Source organism: Ciona robusta, chromosome 1, assembly GCF_009617815.1.
Source record: "Ciona robusta chromosome 1, ASM961781v2".
Lineage (NCBI taxonomy): Eukaryota > Metazoa > Chordata > Ascidiacea > Phlebobranchia > Cionidae > Ciona > Ciona robusta.
In genome coordinates, this window is record NC_143235.1 from 615231 (window position 1) to 631869 (window position 16639).

Below are 16639 nucleotides of genomic sequence, written 5' to 3' on the forward strand. Positions count from 1 at the left end.
TAGGCTTATAGCGTAGCAACAAAACTGCTTATAATGTTTGTGTATCGTCTTACGTAATTCATTAATAGCAGCAACCGGTGGGGCAACGGACTTCTCATTAATCATTGAATATTCGGCGTATGCTTATTCTACATGGTTTATTTAATATTGGATTTACTGTGTAATGGTTAATATTTACCACTTACAAGGTATTTAGCACGCTTTTTACTTTATGTGCGAGATTTTACCGCGTACGTTAAACTTGATCAATATATAGTAGGATGGGGGAAGATGGGACACCTTTATCTCTATTTTCTCGTCCCATTTGGTGGTAAACAAAACACATTTAAAGGATTATAAAACCGTATCCTCACAACTCCCATAGACCGTTTTTGATTGTTAAAAAACAAGAGAAGAATATTTGGATAATATGGGCAAAATGTGTCCCATCTTACCCCACCCTACTGTACATGAGATTTAACGCCTCAGTAAAACTTGACCTATATGTTTGTAATGGCGGTACGAGCTTGGTGTAACCTTGAATCATTTCATAATTGATCTAAAATCTTATCTTAGTGAATAAATTTTTGTTTTAAACTCCGAAGTTCTTAATGTTGAAACGCTAAAATGTGATAGTATTTTATAAAACGGGATTTCGTCAGAAACTATAAGACCTTATCTAACGGTTTATTTAACAGTTTTAGGTCACTTCACGTTAAACCGTACAAAGCTTTAAACATCCCTTTTCATTATCTTTTGCTGCTGAATTACAGTAAACGAATAAGTTGCCTAAACGCGCGTTGCAAGTTAGAAAAAGGTCACAGGAAAGCTTACAATCATATTTGAAACAAAACTCCGTCCATTGTCTTCTTATTTTGTGTCTTCGAAAACATTCCTAATAACAAAGGCCCTTTTTGCATAAAACGTCGTAGTTTCAATAAAAGAGACGTTGTTTTGCTTTGAGCAAAAAGCAAACAAATTATATTTGATTTGGTTACTCTTATACTGCTTATTTGTTGTCTATATTAGAACAGTGTAAACAAGCACTGCTTTACCTTTAAGTAGTATTTGTTTACAGTTCACGTGCTTAATTGTCAGAATATTAACCCTATTTTCAAGTGTGTATAACGTTACGACTTTTTCGTACGCAAACCGGTTCGAATAATACTTGCGTCCAAATGCTATTTCTTCGTTAAGTTAGAATGAGCGAAAGGGAAAACTTCATAGTTATGGCGTGAATGAAAGAGACAGTAAGTTAGGGCTGTGTGAGAAAGCTATTGCGTGTTTTAGCTTCGATACATGAGCTCTTGTCCTGGCCATCACAGCCCATTTACTGCGGTTCCTATCTCACAGCTTACGCAGCAGGCTTTAGTTATACAGCATATAGAAGGGTGGGGGAAGATGGGACAACTTTTTATGCTATTTTTTTCCCATTTAGTAGAAAATAAAGAACATTCAAAGGATTATAAAACCGTATCCTCACGACTCCCATAGACCGTTGTTAATTGTTTAAAACATGATCAGAATATTTGGGTATTGTTTTCGAAACATGTTCAATCTTACCCCACCCTACTATATAGTCAGTGCCTAGTATAAACTTAAGATCCTATTTTAGGGTTTTGCTAATTAGTACGGCCGCCACAAGCCGTCTGTCGTCGCCACTATGAACCATGACAGCGCGTTTGACCTGTCTGTGGTCACCATAGCAACACAGAGCCAGTGCCACATCATAGGCAATGAAAGATAGAGTTACCCTTTGCTTTGGGATAGAACGTCTCTAATCCCGGCGGGGAACAAATATTGAATCTTATGTGACTTATAAGTTCGACACGCCGGCTGAAATGAGAATAGTCTAGCTGCGCCTGCGCAATAAACTAGTCGCCTAAAACTATAGTAATGTGGGGTAAGACGGGACACCTTTAGCACATAATACCCAAATATCCTGATCGTCTTTTAAACAAATAATAACGGTCTATGAAAGTCGTGAGGATACGGTATTAGAATTCTTCTAATGTTCTTTGTTCGCTACCAAATGGGATGGAAAAATGGATTGAAAAGCTGTCCCATCTTCCCCACCCTACTATATACTGAAATCGATGCAAAGTAACTTGTGTGAGTTTCACGACCGGATTTGACAGTGGCGCTTCAAACCTCGAACGCAGCGTGAGAACATTTGAAAGCAGGTCGCCGCGCGTTCGGTGGAGTCGCGTTTTAACAGCAGTCGTTACAATTGATCTATCAAATCCTAAGAGATTTTGGCAAATGCGGCAATTTCTAAAAGTGTTAGCGAGTTAGCGCTTTGAGATTGTGACTGCATATCCACGTGATAGCAAGTGTGATCACATGCTAGTTCGACACATGAGTTATAGACAGCGAGAATTATGTAAAAAAAGTCAAGTCTCATATATTCTGCGCAGATTGATCCGGTCGGGTCATTTACTTTGACAGTGGAAGTGGTCCTATTACGTCATACAGCTCATCAAGGCAGTTATTTCGTCATAGGATACATTGTAACGCAATAATGGGACTTCCGCAGCAGTATTGTGACGTATTGTACCCATATAAGTTTGATGAAGAATTTCTTGCTACAAGTAACATAGCGTATCTTGATGGCAGTGGGTTGCAATTAATATTACGCAAGGCATGTTTACCACTATAATGGCATCATCATCAGCATGTGTGGGAATTGTTTATCGGGCTTTTCGTTTCCCACGTATTTACAACGAACCGCGGAATTACATGCTAAATATATTTGAATAATGCCAGTGTCGAAATAGGTAGACAAACAGATGCAAACAGTTTAAATTAGTGGCTTGCTTAGATGTTGTTTTACTTGTAAGACTTAACTAGATATATTTCAACATGGTAGTTGTACAGGCGGCAGTAAAATTATATATATAATATATAATTCAACGTGAGTTTATGTTACGAAAATATGGGTAGTGCTTAAATAAGCGAATGTAACTTGCTTTATCCTCGCATGGCAGGGCAACGACAATCGTTATAACACTGGTGTTAATACACCTCGTGCCCGTTTACAAGTTACCACGTATGTAACTTTGTGGTTGATTGTTTTGTATTGCTGACAATTTAGACAACCCATTATTGATATTTAAATAAATGCGGTCAGCAATATGCAGACTGGTATTTTGTTTATCAAATGTTTTGCATCCGATTCGGTTATTTCTGTACAGGCGTTGCGGTATTTTAAAAACGCCCGCGCCTTCTGTGCCGTATTTCCGCTTGCCTGCTCACTGTTGTTGCCCACAGTGGTTACAATGAGCGCCGAATGCTTAGCTTTGTCATACAGCTTGCTATGGAAGTATTGCTCGTTATATCATAGCACAGTTATATCTAAAACGTGGGCCGTTTCCGTTACCTGTACCCTACTGTAAAGATGCTACTTGTTTACGTCGCTATAGCATTACAGTAACAGGCTAATGTATATGCAGGCTTATAGGCGTTAGTATTTAGAACTGTTCACATATAAGAAAATGAGCAACGTACTTGGAGGTCGGATTTTCACTGAAGGGTCTGATGCCATCGGTAAGAATCGATTTTGTTTAAAATCTTTTACCGCGAACTTTTCCAGTGCCTTTCTAACTTGTTTGGATTGATTTCAACATTTAGTAGAGTGAGGTAGATTAGAAACAGTTTCATTTTATTTTCCCGCAGTTACTAAATATAGTAGGGTGGGGTAAGATGGGACATGTTGTTTTCATTCTATTTTCTCGTCCCATTCGGTATAAAGCAATTTGTTTTAAAGAATTATAAAACTGTATCCTCACGACTCCCATAGACCGTTGTTAATTGTTTAAAACACGATCAGGATATTTGGATATTATGTGCTAAAGGTGTCCTATCTTGCCCCACAACACTTTGTTTTTCAAAGAATTATAAAACCGTATCTTTACGACCCCCCATAGACCGTTGTTAATTGTTTAAAAATGACCAGGATATTTGGATATTATGTGCTAAAGGTGTCCCATCCTACCCCACCCTACTGTAATAAAAATACCATGTTATTTCACCATATACTGTGTTACAGGGTACGGGAGTTCCCAGGGCACCAACAGTTCAGTAGTTCAAGACTCTATCCTGTCGAATTACATCATAACACCGTGCCAGCAGGACAAAGCTGGTGCCGGTTCTTTCGAGGTGATTGCGACAATAGCTGGCGCTGGGATTGGCATTACTAATATCGTTGTAATAGCCGCTATATTATGGGGTGGTAGAAAACTTCACAAAGCAACATTTTTCTGCATTTGCAACTTAGCCGTTGCTGATCTGTTGGCTGGCTTCTTGCTGTTATGGATATTCGGTTTACAAAAAGTAAGTGAGACTTTTTTACACTTTTCGAGATGATTTACCATAATATAGTAAAGTGGGGCACGATGGAACATGTTTTATTCTATTTTACCGTTATATTAGGTGGTAAAAAAAGAATATTTACATGACTACGAAACCGCATTTCAACGACTCTCATATACCGTTTTAATTGTTTAAAAAACGATCAGGAACTCTGGGTTTTATAGATGCTAAAAAACGGCCTCCGGATTTTTAATGCTGTAAACATTATTTGTTTAATTCCAAACGGGGCGATAGGAGACAATAAAACGTGTCCCACCATACCCCAGCCCATTCTACACGAAAACACGGCTGTATATATTGTTTATTGTTTGTTCCAAAAACAGTTATTTGCGGTGTATAATTTTCACTGGAATTTTAACACGTTGACTGGATAGCGCCGCCGTATTATTCAGAACATGATTTTTCACCGTGGGTGTTTATCTGGTACTTCCATGCATAGCATACTCATCGTAAACATGTTTGCTGCCCATGAGTGAGTATACTGCTTTTCCCTGCGCACGCATGATTGCAACATATGTCAATATCCAGCTTGCAACAGCGGAAGTAATACGTCGCTTGCTGTAATAGTAATAGATGTTTGAAAACAAAACTAGTAAACTACAAGACATACATAATCACACATAACCCCAAAACGCAAAAGAAATAATTAGGCAGGGAACTTAAGAACTAAGGAGTGCGATATCAGGTCCAGAATTTATCTTAAAAATAACATAGAGCACGAAACAAATCAAAGAGATGGGACACCCTCAGCACATAATATCCAAATATCCTGATCGCGTTTTAAACAATTAACAACGATCCATGAGAGTCGTGAGGATACAGTTTAATAATTCTTTAAATGTTCTTTGTTTACTACCAAATGAGACAAGCAAATAGGATAAAAAGGTGTCCCATCTTCCCCCACCCCACTACATGAATCCGAAATGTATCAACCATAGCAATTTTCCCTTTTTAAAATAGTTACTCAATAAGATGTTTTTCTCGGTAGGCTAGTAATATGTATTTTACTTCAATAGATTTTGCTGCCGTTTCGGACTCCCCAGTCTGAGTTGGTACAGAAAAGCATTTGGACGATGACCGTCTGGTCATCCATGTTAAGTCAACTTGTCATCGCAATAGACAGGTACTGTTACGTCACAAAAGGTTCCCCTGGCGACGGTGGAATATCAAGAAGTACAAGAAGAAGTGACATTTGGGGAAACCGAAAAAGAAAACGGTAAACTGAACAATTAAATTCATTTTTACTCAAAAGTATTTAATACTCTTGGGGGTAAAGCGGATTTTTAAAGTGATAAACTGTTTAAATGCCTTTTCACTCCAAAAATATAGTGTGGGGGAAGATGGGACATCTTTTCATTCCATTTTTTCGTCCCATGTTGTAGTGAACAAAGAACATTCAAAGAATTATAAAACTGTGCCCTCACGACTCCCATAGACCGTTGTTAATTGTTAAAAAAAACGATTAGGATATTTGGATATTATGTGCTAAAGGTGTCCCGTCTTCCCCCATCCTACTATATTTATTATTCGGAGGGGCAAAGTGATTTTTATTTCACGCACTTTATCTTGTCCCCGTGGAGCATTGCGGTGCCTCAGTCTGGCTTTTGCGGCTTATTTGTGTGTGATGATTCACATTTGTTCGTTGCGAAAACGTTTTCCATCTCGCAACGGGGACGCCATTAAATAAAATGAGTCAAATGTGGTCCCTGGTCGAAAGCCGATCTTATGTAAAGCCGAATATAACGTGTTGCAGTGCTACCACTGGGGGCGTTTGTGTATTGGGCAAGACACTTAACGACAGTTGCTCCAACCCAGTCAATAATGGCTTGTCCAAATTATCGACCTTAACTTAAAAAAATAAAAAATGGCCCCTAAAACGTAATCACCCACAAAGTCACATACATGGTAGCCTGTAAGCGGGCATGAGGTGTATGGAACAGAACACCCATGTTATAACGACTGTCGTTTCCCTACCATGCGAGGATAAATAAGTTACATACGTGGTAACTAGTAAGCGGGCACGAGGTGTATGAAACAGAACACCCGTGTTATAACGACTGTCGTTGTCCCGCCATGCGAGGATGAATAAGTTCCATACGTGTCATTTTCAGAACACGCGAGGATAAAGCAAGTTACATTCATTCATTCATTTAATATAACATTTACATTATACCACAGGTTAATTAAAGCCGGGATAGGACTGACATGGCTCGTCCCTATAGTGACGTATGCACTTCCCGTGGCAACCGCATGGAACTGCGTTGACTCCTGTTTTTGTGTGATACCTTCAAACAGCACGTCAGATGTGTTTTACATGGTGTGTGAACCGGTACAAACATGCTCGCAGGTAAGTTCGTCGTACAAAATGCAAATTGTAAGTCCATGCATGACAAAGTATCCCTGGACACTTAGTTTTCCTAACACTTATAAAAGTTTGGGGTAAGATGGGACACCTTAAGCACATAATATCCAAATATCCTAACCGTGTTTAAACATTTAACAACAGTCTATGGGAGTCGTGGGGATACGGTTCAATAATTCTTTAAATGTTCTTTGTTTACTATTAAGAGGGGAGAGAAAATATAATGAAAGTTGTACCATCTTCCCCACCCTACTATATAACAACTTCTAAGCAACTGTCGGGTGCGAATACGAAAAATTGGCAAAATGTCGTTTACGAAGCAATCCGTTTTGTCTTAACGAAAAATTGTTCATCAAATAAATCATAAAAAAAATATTTTTGACCGTAAACACTTTTGGTCCTAATAAAATAAATCAAAAAATTTGATCACGAAAAAACTTTTAGGTGAACCCGCCATTTGCGAAAAGCTCTGTCTTATTCATGGGTCTCACTCTGCTCATCATGCCTATTATACCTTGTGTGTTGTACGCCAAGATATATTGTTTCGTGAGGCGATCCAGCGAAAAACTGAAGCCAGTATACACCCCACCACTGGTAGCGAATAACGGGGGGACGGAAGACAACAGCAGGGTGGGACAAAGTGAAGCAAGCGTGACAGGTGAGGCCATGTAGTACTGTGGGGTAAGATGGACACCGTTATTATATAATAACTGTTATTTAGTACTGTGGGTTAAGATGGAATACCGTTAGGGGTTAGCCCATAATATCTGTTATTTACTGTGGGGTAAGATGAAACACACAATCCCATATTTCCTGATAGTGTTTTGAACAATTACCAACGCTATTTTAGAGTCGTGAGGATACGGATATAATGTATGAGTTCGACGTAATTTGTAAGTTGGGACAAGTGTACGAAACAGAGCACCTTCGTTATAACAACTGCCATTTTTCGGCCACGCGAAGAAATAAATCAGTTGCCCGCATTCATTTAAACTATTTTTTTATATCTAAGCGAAAATCGTATTATTACATTAATTTTTGTTTTAATACAATACATAGGTATATAGTTTTACGCTCTAATTTTGTTTGTATCTTAGATTTTCAGATTCTTCCCATTCACAAAACAGAAACGTGCAACCATCTTTTAGTGAGACCCAAAATAAGCCAAAGCATAATTCAGTATGAGGCCAACGGAAATGTGAGTTGCCGCAAAACCGATGACAGCTGGCAAGGAGACGGCGTGCGGCCGCCTTCCAACAACCGCATAGGCTTGAAGGGGTGGAACCGAATTCGCGAAGGCTCATGGAGAAGAAAGGCGATGGTGACTCGAATATTCACGAAAAACAGCAACGATATAAAGGAAGAGGTGCCTCAGGAGAAGCGTAAAATAAGTTCCGCCTCGAAAGCAAAATCTGCAGCAAGAAGACGCCGATACCGAGACATGCGTTTGCTTAGAACACTTGTGATTATTCTGGTTCTTTTCTTGGTCAGTACAGTCCCTCTTGGGCTGCTATTCGTGGTCTCATACACCGAGCAAGATAAGCGGTACGTCGGTACCGCGAAAGTTCTTTTGACGACATCTTTATTGAACTCTTTAGTAAATCCCTGGATCTACTTCTGGCGCTTTCCAGAAATGCGAACCGCCATGAAAAAGGTGTTTTGCCGGGCGTGCGCATTCAAAGGCTCACCTTCACATAAAAATGACAGACGCTACACCGGGGACGGTGCCATGGGCGTCCACAGACGAGTTGCCGGTGGCGTTTCATTCGACACAAACTCCAGGGCTGGAAGAAATGGAAGCAAACCCGAAAACTCGATGGGAAAAGAAAACACGAGTAGTATAAGTAGCAGTGCGTTGTAAAGCACCAAGCGCCGTGGTGTTATCAGCATGCAGTGTTAATGTGTTCGGGGTTCGACGCTGCTACCATTGTGGGCGTGTGTGTCATTGGACATTTATGAGTGTCTAAATTGTCAGCCATACTTTACAGAAATGTTAAACAATTCCTCTGAAATAATCACCCTCAAAATAACATACGTACGTGGTAACTCGTACGCCGGCACGAGGTGTATGAAACAGAACACCCGTGTTATAACGACTGTCGTTGCCCCGCCATGCAAGGATAAATAAGTAACATACGTGGTTTAACTTGTAAGCAGGAACGAGGTGTATGAAACAGAACACCCGTGTTATAACGACTGTCATTTCCCCGCCATGCCAGGATAATTTAGTTACATTCATTTCAACTGTATCTCAAACACTCTAAACTCACATTCGTATTGTAAAATATATTCGACCATTTGAAATTTTTTAACTCCCCTTAAAATATGAACTCTATGTTTGCACCACTGTACCGATATCTACGTTAGTATATCACACAAAGTTGCTGTTTTATTATTTGCCTTTTTATTTTTACTGTTGTTATTTTTTAGCCTGTTAGATTGCATTTAAAACTGTATCATTCCAACGTTGTGTTTTCATTTAGAGTTAGACAGTAGCAGACAAACTTAAAGGTTAGCATGGACCTTACGTACGGTGTTGCCAGCGCGACAAAGATCCCTATAAATATAGTAGAGTGGGGGAAGATGGGACACCTTTTCATTCTAATTTCTTGTCCCATTTGGTAGTACAAACAAAGAACATTCAAAGAATTATAAAACCGTATCCTCACGACTCCCATAGACCGTTGTTAATTGTTTAAAACACGATCAGGATATTTGGATATTATGTACTAAATGTGTCCCGTCTTCCCCACCCTACTATATTTTGTTTGTCTCTTCGAATACGATAGCGAAGAAAGTAGTTTAAAGCTTTTATTTTTTATTTAAAAATTGTTTTACATATATAGCGCTTACTAGGCTAATATATTATCTTTAAAGATATGCCTGCTTACCTCACCTGATGCTATGCTTGCTTCGTATTCAATCCTCTGCTAACAAGTTTGTGGCGATGTCTTGAAACGACTCCCATCATAGATTTGTTACAGACGAATAATTAGAATTTAAAATTAACCAACACAAAAGTATTTCTAACTTCCTATTATACGTTTTATGACTATTTGTAAATGTATTTTAATGCAACAAATTAATCATCATTTACCCAATTCAAACAACTCGCCTTAATTAAATGGAATCAAGAATTATGATTCAAACTTTATTATAAGGCAACGAGTACCGTATTACAAAGTTTTCAATCTTTTTAAGACTATTTGTAAATCAATTAAATGACTTCAGAATCATGCAATCCATGAGATAAAGTAACAATCTTAATTAATCATATTTACTTTATTTAAAACTAGCTTATTAATATAGAAACACGAATCATTAACCAGATTAAACAAAACCTCAAAACACACACACTTAGCATATAGGCTACATAAACGCACTAGTTGAAAACTACACTACTAACTGTTGCTACACTACTAACTGTTGCTACACTACTAACTGTTGCTACACTACAGCAAACGAGTGACAAAACAGAAAACACACTACAGGCAAGTGTAATCACACACGGCGCCGAAAACGCGCAAGTAATAATTAGTTTGAAAACTTAAAGGGGCATACCAACGAAATCAAAAATTGTTTTTGGATAGAAATGCCCAAATGTGATCTAAAGGTACCATCAAAGTTTCAAAATCAAAACAGATTTTGAAAAAATGCGTTTAAAACCGCTATTCCAACCGCTGAAGTAAAAAAAGTTTCGCCGTGAGATAATTAATGCATTAAGAACGTAGGAATGCGATAACAGAACCAGGTTTACAATCATCGAAATAGTAACATAGCAAGGAACAACACATGTGAAAATATAAAAACAACATTTTTTTTACGAAACAATTAGTTAGTCTATAAGATGTTTTACCAGGTAAATAGGCTAAATAATGAATTGTCATTTATACAATGCTAAAGTATGGTATAGTAATGTGGGGTAAGACGGGACACCTTTAGCAACTAAATCCCATATTTTCTAATCGTGTTTTAAACAATTAACAACACTCTTTTAGAGTCGTGGGGCTACGGTTTTATAACTATGTAAATGTTCTTTGTTCACTATCAAATGGGATGAGAAAAGAGTATAATGAAAAGATGGACCATCTTTCCCCACCCTACTATAATACGTTTTATCTGGTAGACTATAGGCTAACTAAACAATTAATAGTCAAAATACACATACATATACTACATAATTATACAGAAAGTCGAACCAGAGTCCGTATAAATGTTTAGAGTCGAACAATCCCACTACTTGTCTTGCTTAACGATGCGTACGCCGGAGGACATAAAAGCAGAACTATCCATATCCAAGTTTTCCACATGGACCTTTTTCGCCATCTCTGTAAAACAGTGGTTAAACTAAATGTATAAAGAGGCCGCGAAAAGTAACCCAAATATAGTAGGGTGGGGAAAGATGGGACACCTTTTTATTATATATTTTCTCGTCCCATTTAGTAATAGTAAAAGAACATTCGAAGAATTCTCAAACCATATCCACACGACCCCCATAGGCCATTATTAATTGTTTAAAACACGATCATGATATATTTGGATATTATGTGTTAAAGGTGTCCCATCTTTCCCCACCCTACTATATTTTATATTATGTGCTAAAGGTGTCCCATCTTCCCCCACCCCACTATATGTTGTTTCTTATGAAGTTCGTTTCTTTTATACCTCCTTTAAATTCAGAGTTTACTTATAACAGCAAGGCTTAAGGTGCATTCATTAAAATTTAGCAAAGTTCGAAAACATATACCGCTGGTATTGATAACAGGCATTATATTTAATTTGAAGACATGTCGTATATATGACCTGCAAGTAATATAAAGATTATACGCCTACTTTTACAAGAAAACCATATATAGTACTGTGGAGTAAGATGGGACACCTTTAGCACATAATATCCAAATATCCTGATCATGTTTTAAACAAATAACAACGGTCTATGGGAGTCGTTAGGATGCGTTTTTTTTAAATCTTTAAATGTTCTTTGTTTACTACCAAATAGAGGGAGAAAATAAAATGAAAATGTTTCTGATCTTCCCCCACCCTACTATATAGCGTGTTATATACTATACATTGTACATATGCAGATATACACAAATTAAACATTAGAAAGCAATTACCGGGTGTACTGCTTTTCCCCTCTGATCCGCTTGCTTGACTCGCACCTGTTGCATAAAAAGAATCAAAATAATCTATTCAATCTAAACACAAAAGACCACTAAACTGTAGGTCGCATTAAACAAACCCGGCTTTTTATCAAACTGTGGGTAAATATTACTGTGGGGTAAGATGGATTCTGTTAGCATCTAAATTCCATTTCCTATGAACCTGTTTCGAACATTTTTTCATATATTTCTGTAAATATTCTTTGTTTACCAAATGGGACGCAAAAAGTGAATATTACAATCTTACCCCACTCTATAGTCTATACCAGTGTTTCCCAACCTTTTTCACCCCGCGTACCATTTCGAGGTTTTATGCTGTGCTCGCGTACCACCTACATAAGTTACGCGCGCTGAAGGCGGTCAAAAAATTCCCCCACCTTTTATGACGTCATAATCGCGTATTTGACCTATGCGAGGTGTAATAACAAATTCTATTAAACTAGGTAGCATCAGCCAGGGTTGATGGGATGCATGGAATTGTTTTTTAACCACCAGTCACAAGAAGAACAACATAATGAAATAACAACAAAGAACAAAAGTCAATTTATTTAATTTTAATGCGATGGCTGCATTTGTTTATTTTCCACTAGCTGGTCGATGCGTGGCATACATTTGCTCACAGCGCATCGAAAGTCATGCATGGGCGCAAAAAGTCGGTTTCGTTTCTTCGACTTGATAGTCATCAGGGATGAAAATCCTTGCTCGCACTCCCACGTTGAAGGGAAAATTAGCAGCTGGGGAATAGCGTGAGAAGCTAGCGTCGAGTACGAGGAGGCCATGCTAAGCCAGAAGTTTATTGGAGAACAATCTTTGTGTTTCGTCTTTGCTGTCTGGTCAGCCTGGATATCTATGAGCTCCTCTTGCTCCCCAGTCCCGACAGGCAGGTCGGCTGGATCAACAGAGAATGGATCGGTCATGTAGGCACAACATGTCACATCCGGAAAGTAATGCCTCAACTCAGCATTGAGCAGTGAGAGGTGATCAATGATTTCATGGGAAACTTCATCATTGGGAGCGCTGTCAAGGGTTGTCAAGAATTTAAACATTCCGTATTGCTTGCTCTCCACGTTCTTCTTCCAGAGGTCCAACTTCAGGACAAACGCTCCCAGTTTTGAAATAAACTCTGCGACAGTGCAGTTTGGTCCTTGAAATGACAGGTTTAAGTGGTTGATGGCTTCGAAAATGTCTGACAAGTAAGCCAATCTTATGATAAATTCCTCGTCCTCCAGATATTTTCGAAAATCGTGATCCTTCTCCCTTAAAAATACAAGTAGTTCATTCCTCAATTGAAAAAGACGCTTTGTTACATTCCCCCTGGAGAGCCAGCGCACCTCTGTGTGATAGACAAGGCAAGTGTGATCAGAGCCGAGATCTTCACAAATCAGCTTAAACAGCCGGCTATTTAGAGCTGACGTTTTGACAAAATTTACCATTTTGATAATTCGGTTCAAGCACGATAACAACTTCGGTGGGAGCACCTTAGCGCTAAGGGCGAATCTGTGTATGAAACAGTGAACACCGGTGACGTTTGGTGACATAGCTTTCACATGGGCTTGAAACCCAGACTTTCGACCAAGCATAGACGGAGCCCCATCTGTCGTGCATCCGATTAGTTTTCCCCAATCCAGTTCATTCAGCTTGAAGAAATTGTCTAAAACGTTGAAAACATCCTTTCCTTTTGTTGTACTGCACATCTCTTGGCTCAGCAATAATTCAGTTTTCACAGCATTGTTCTGCGTGAATCGGATGTAGACAAGTAGTTGACAGCAGTTGGTAACGTCTGTCGATTCGTCAACTTGTATTGCAAACCCAAATTTTGAGGCTCTTACTCCCGCAATCACTTGGTCGGTAATGTCAATTGACATTTCCTCGATACGGCGCTTTACAGTGTTGTTAGAGAGGGACACACTCTCTAACTTTGCCACAGACTCCTCTCCCATCACACGTCTGACCAAAATCTTTGCCGCTGGCATTATAAGAGACTCTGCGATGGTATGAGCCTTCATGCTTTTAGCCACCAGAAGAGCGACTTCATACGATGCTTTGACAATCTCTGCCCCCTTCTGGTGGAATAGGCCAGTTTTGTCCAAGCGCTGCCGCTTCACGTTCTCCGCAAGTCGCTGGAAGTAGCTCTGATCTTTGTTCTTCTTATCAGCATGGTTCGTTCCAAGATGACGTTGGAGCAGGCGGGGTTTCATGGACGCATTGGAAAGGGTCTTCATGCAGACCACACATTGCGGAAGAACTTCTTCTCTGTGTTCGATTGAGATGAAACCATATTTTAAATACTCTGGATTATATTTTCGCTTGGACATGATATAAAATTTAGCCCGACTTATACTAATCTAATGAGACAAAATAGAAGTAGTGCTAGGGGTGTTCAAATTGAACTATGGTATCTGACTCCTCATAATGACCGTTAGCCGGTCATTATGACCGTTAGCGTCTTCAACAGTTGCTGGTCAAATAACAGTCCAACAACACTAATATCAGTAGGCCTAGCATACATTCTATTCCCGAAAGAATCTTAAGCAAAAACTGCCTTGACTTAATCGTACTAAACACGCATGATTAACTTAGCTGACCCTATGCTTTTCTGCCAGTACCAAACCTTCCTTAAACAAACACCCACGTTAGGCTAACTCACTGCGTGTTCCAAGTCCAACCTAGACATTCTATGACGTCACAGTGGTGAGAGAAAAAAGAAAAATCTTCAAAAAACTCAAAATCAATCCCACCTGAACTAAGAACTCCCTTTGGTCTAATAAAACACAGAATGTACTCGCGTACCACCTGGAAGACTGTCGCGTACCACTAGTGGTACGCGTACCACAGGTTGGGAACCACTGGTCTATACCATAACATAATTCCTAATAAATTTATAAAATTTAGTTTTCATTTCAACCAAAGACTGTTTAATCTATATCATTTTAAAAGCTATAGCTCACGTCATCACCTTAAAATATATTTAAGTGCATGACACGCCCACACAGAATAGAAAAACTCCCAGAACGTATTTTCTTACCGCCTGCTCCCTTGCTAATTTCAACATCATAAGCCATAAAAGCAGAATCTTTCATTTTAACATCTTTGACGTTTACTGACCCCCCTTCTTTTTGTGTTTCCTGGATTTCTGTAAATAAAAATATTTTAGTTTTGTGTCTGCAAACGTACCCCATACACATCAAATAATTGTTTTCTTTTATAGATATCCGTGTTATAACCTTTTTATCCTCGCATGGTGGGGCAACGACAGTCGTTATAACACGGGTGTTCTGTTTCATACACCTCGTGTCCGCTTACAAGTTACCACGTATGTAACTTTGTGGGTGATTATAAAATATTTCTGTTTGACTGACAATTTAAACAATCCATAACGGGTCACTGGGTAAAAACACACATACGAACACAATGGTAGCAGCGACAAGCCTCGAACCCGTTTGGTCAAGAGGAGGCGAGACCCCTATTCTTCCACGGCCGAATCAATAAATTGACATATGTAACACATTTGACCGAACAAGTAGTATTTACCTTTGCACGAAATTATATTGAACTGCTTCAGATCGCCCAGTATGTCAGAATGCTGTTGTATTATATCACTGACTTCATCCTTAAGCTCTTGCAAGAACATTCCATTCTCCAATCTGCGGCGAAGAGCGCGTTCTTTGTCAGGTTCAGTTGAAATCACAAATGCAATGCTGCCAGGGAAAAATGGGCCAGCGTTGTATCCAAGCCTGTGCAAGCCATAAGCGATCGCCGTTACCGAACCACCTACGATCAACAAACGTTGAACAGTAAACTGCCGGAAAATTGCAGTCGTAATCGTGTACACGTTGCCTTCAATGTGTGCTACAAAGTTTCCCCGTTCATTCACTTCCAATCTGGAATCCCCACGAGAAACTTTAAGGTTAATTCTAATTTGTGACGTAGCCACTGCTGCCACGTCACCAACACCACTATCGGCCGAAGAAATAGCCACAGTTCTGTCTGCCATGTTTCAGGTTTTGAGATAAATGCCTGCGCAAAAAAGTTAAATGCCTGCGCAAAAGTTATACATGGTTAAATTTTGATTAAATTATAACTTAGTTAATTTTTGTTTAAATTATTACAAGATTCGATTTTGTTTAAAGTTAAACGCCTGTGTAACAGCTAATATATGGAAGTCAGTTAAAACCTTGTAATTATTAAATAAAAATGACTTAAATTATACCTGAAGGTAAGGTAAAAATCTTGAAAATATTAAATAAGGAATCCACAAAACTAAACAGGTTTAATTTCAATTGAAAGCCATATAGGAACACGCATACATATAAGCACATACAAACACGCCACTGTGTGCTCTTACGTGCACATTGACCATTTACAAAAAGTATGGTATACTAATATGGGGTAAAATGGGACACCTTAGTAACTAAATTCAAATTTCCCGATGGCGTTTTAAACAATTAACAACGCTCTTTTAGAGTCGTGGTTCTACGGTTTTATAATTTTAAGTTAATATTCTTTAAAATGGTCAATTCGCACGCAACATTTTCAAATCATTATAACTAAAGTTACAACATAGTATACTCATAAAGAGGAAGAGGAAGCTGCCATATTAGTATAATACGGTTACAATGAGCATAAAATGTCACGTGTCAGTGATATTGAAAACGATTTAGTTTGGTATTATAGTTTTGCAGATATAGTGGGTTGGGGAAGATGGGGCACCTTTTCATTTTCTATTGAAATCGAATGAATGAATGAATGTAACTTACTTTATCCT

At 38.7% G+C, this 16639-nt stretch overlaps 3 protein-coding genes across 3 annotated transcripts; 1 reads left to right on the forward strand and 2 right to left on the reverse strand.

Annotated features, from left to right (window-relative positions):
* The first annotated feature begins 2238 nt into the window (after positions 1-2238).
* LOC149741091 (uncharacterized) lies at positions 2239-9177 on the forward strand. Its single transcript, XM_089891292.1, has 6 exons — positions 2239-3525; positions 4028-4311; positions 5367-5566; positions 6529-6697; positions 7157-7370; positions 7810-9177. The coding sequence occupies exons 1-6, from the start codon at positions 3474-3476 to the stop codon at positions 8571-8573; spliced, it is 1683 nt and encodes a 560-aa protein (XP_089747418.1). The 5' UTR covers positions 2239-3473; the 3' UTR covers positions 8574-9177.
* Positions 9178-10193: 1016 nt separating this feature from the next.
* On the reverse strand, positions 10194-15939 carry LOC149741092 (uncharacterized). The gene is made up of 4 exons (XM_089891309.1): positions 15406-15939; positions 14900-15007; positions 11830-11874; positions 10194-11040 (listed from the first exon to the last, which is right to left on the reverse strand). Exons 1-4 carry the CDS (start codon positions 15866-15868, stop codon positions 10949-10951), a joined length of 708 nt encoding a protein of 235 aa, XP_089747435.1. The 5' UTR covers positions 15869-15939; the 3' UTR covers positions 10194-10948.
* On the reverse strand, positions 12395-14760 carry LOC149741093 (zinc finger BED domain-containing protein 5-like). Its single transcript, XM_089891280.1, has one exon. It carries the CDS (start codon positions 14187-14189, stop codon positions 12429-12431), a length of 1761 nt encoding a protein of 586 aa, XP_089747406.1. The 5' UTR covers positions 14190-14760; the 3' UTR covers positions 12395-12428.
* Positions 15940-16639: the final 700 nt, after the last annotated feature.

What these genes read in the sequence shown, in the direction of transcription:
- LOC149741091 (XM_089891292.1), top strand. Translation starts at nt 3,474, where the DNA reads ATGAGCAACGTACTTGGAGGTCGGATTTTCACTGAAGGGTCTGATGCC. An exon ending in TGAAGGGTCTGATGCCATCG is followed by an intron (nt 3,526 to 4,027) that starts GTAAGAATCGAT and finishes ACTGTGTTACAG; the next exon opens with GGTACGGGAGTTCCCAGGGC. An exon ending in CGGTACAAACATGCTCGCAG is followed by an intron (nt 6,698 to 7,156) that starts GTAAGTTCGTCG and finishes AAAAACTTTTAG; the next exon opens with GTGAACCCGCCATTTGCGAA.
- LOC149741093 (XM_089891280.1), bottom strand. Translation starts at nt 14,189, where the DNA reads ATGTCCAAGCGAAAATATAATCCAGAGTATTTAAAATATGGTTTCATC.
- LOC149741092 (XM_089891309.1), bottom strand. Translation starts at nt 15,868, where the DNA reads ATGGCAGACAGAACTGTGGCTATTTCTTCGGCCGATAGTGGTGTTGGT. An exon ending in CAATATAATTTCGTGCAAAG is followed by an intron (nt 15,008 to 15,405) that starts GTAAATACTACT and finishes TTTTATTTACAG; the next exon opens with AAATCCAGGAAACACAAAAA. An exon ending in AATTAGCAAGGGAGCAGGCG is followed by an intron (nt 11,875 to 14,899) that starts GTAAGAAAATAC and finishes TTTATGCAACAG; the next exon opens with GTGCGAGTCAAGCAAGCGGA.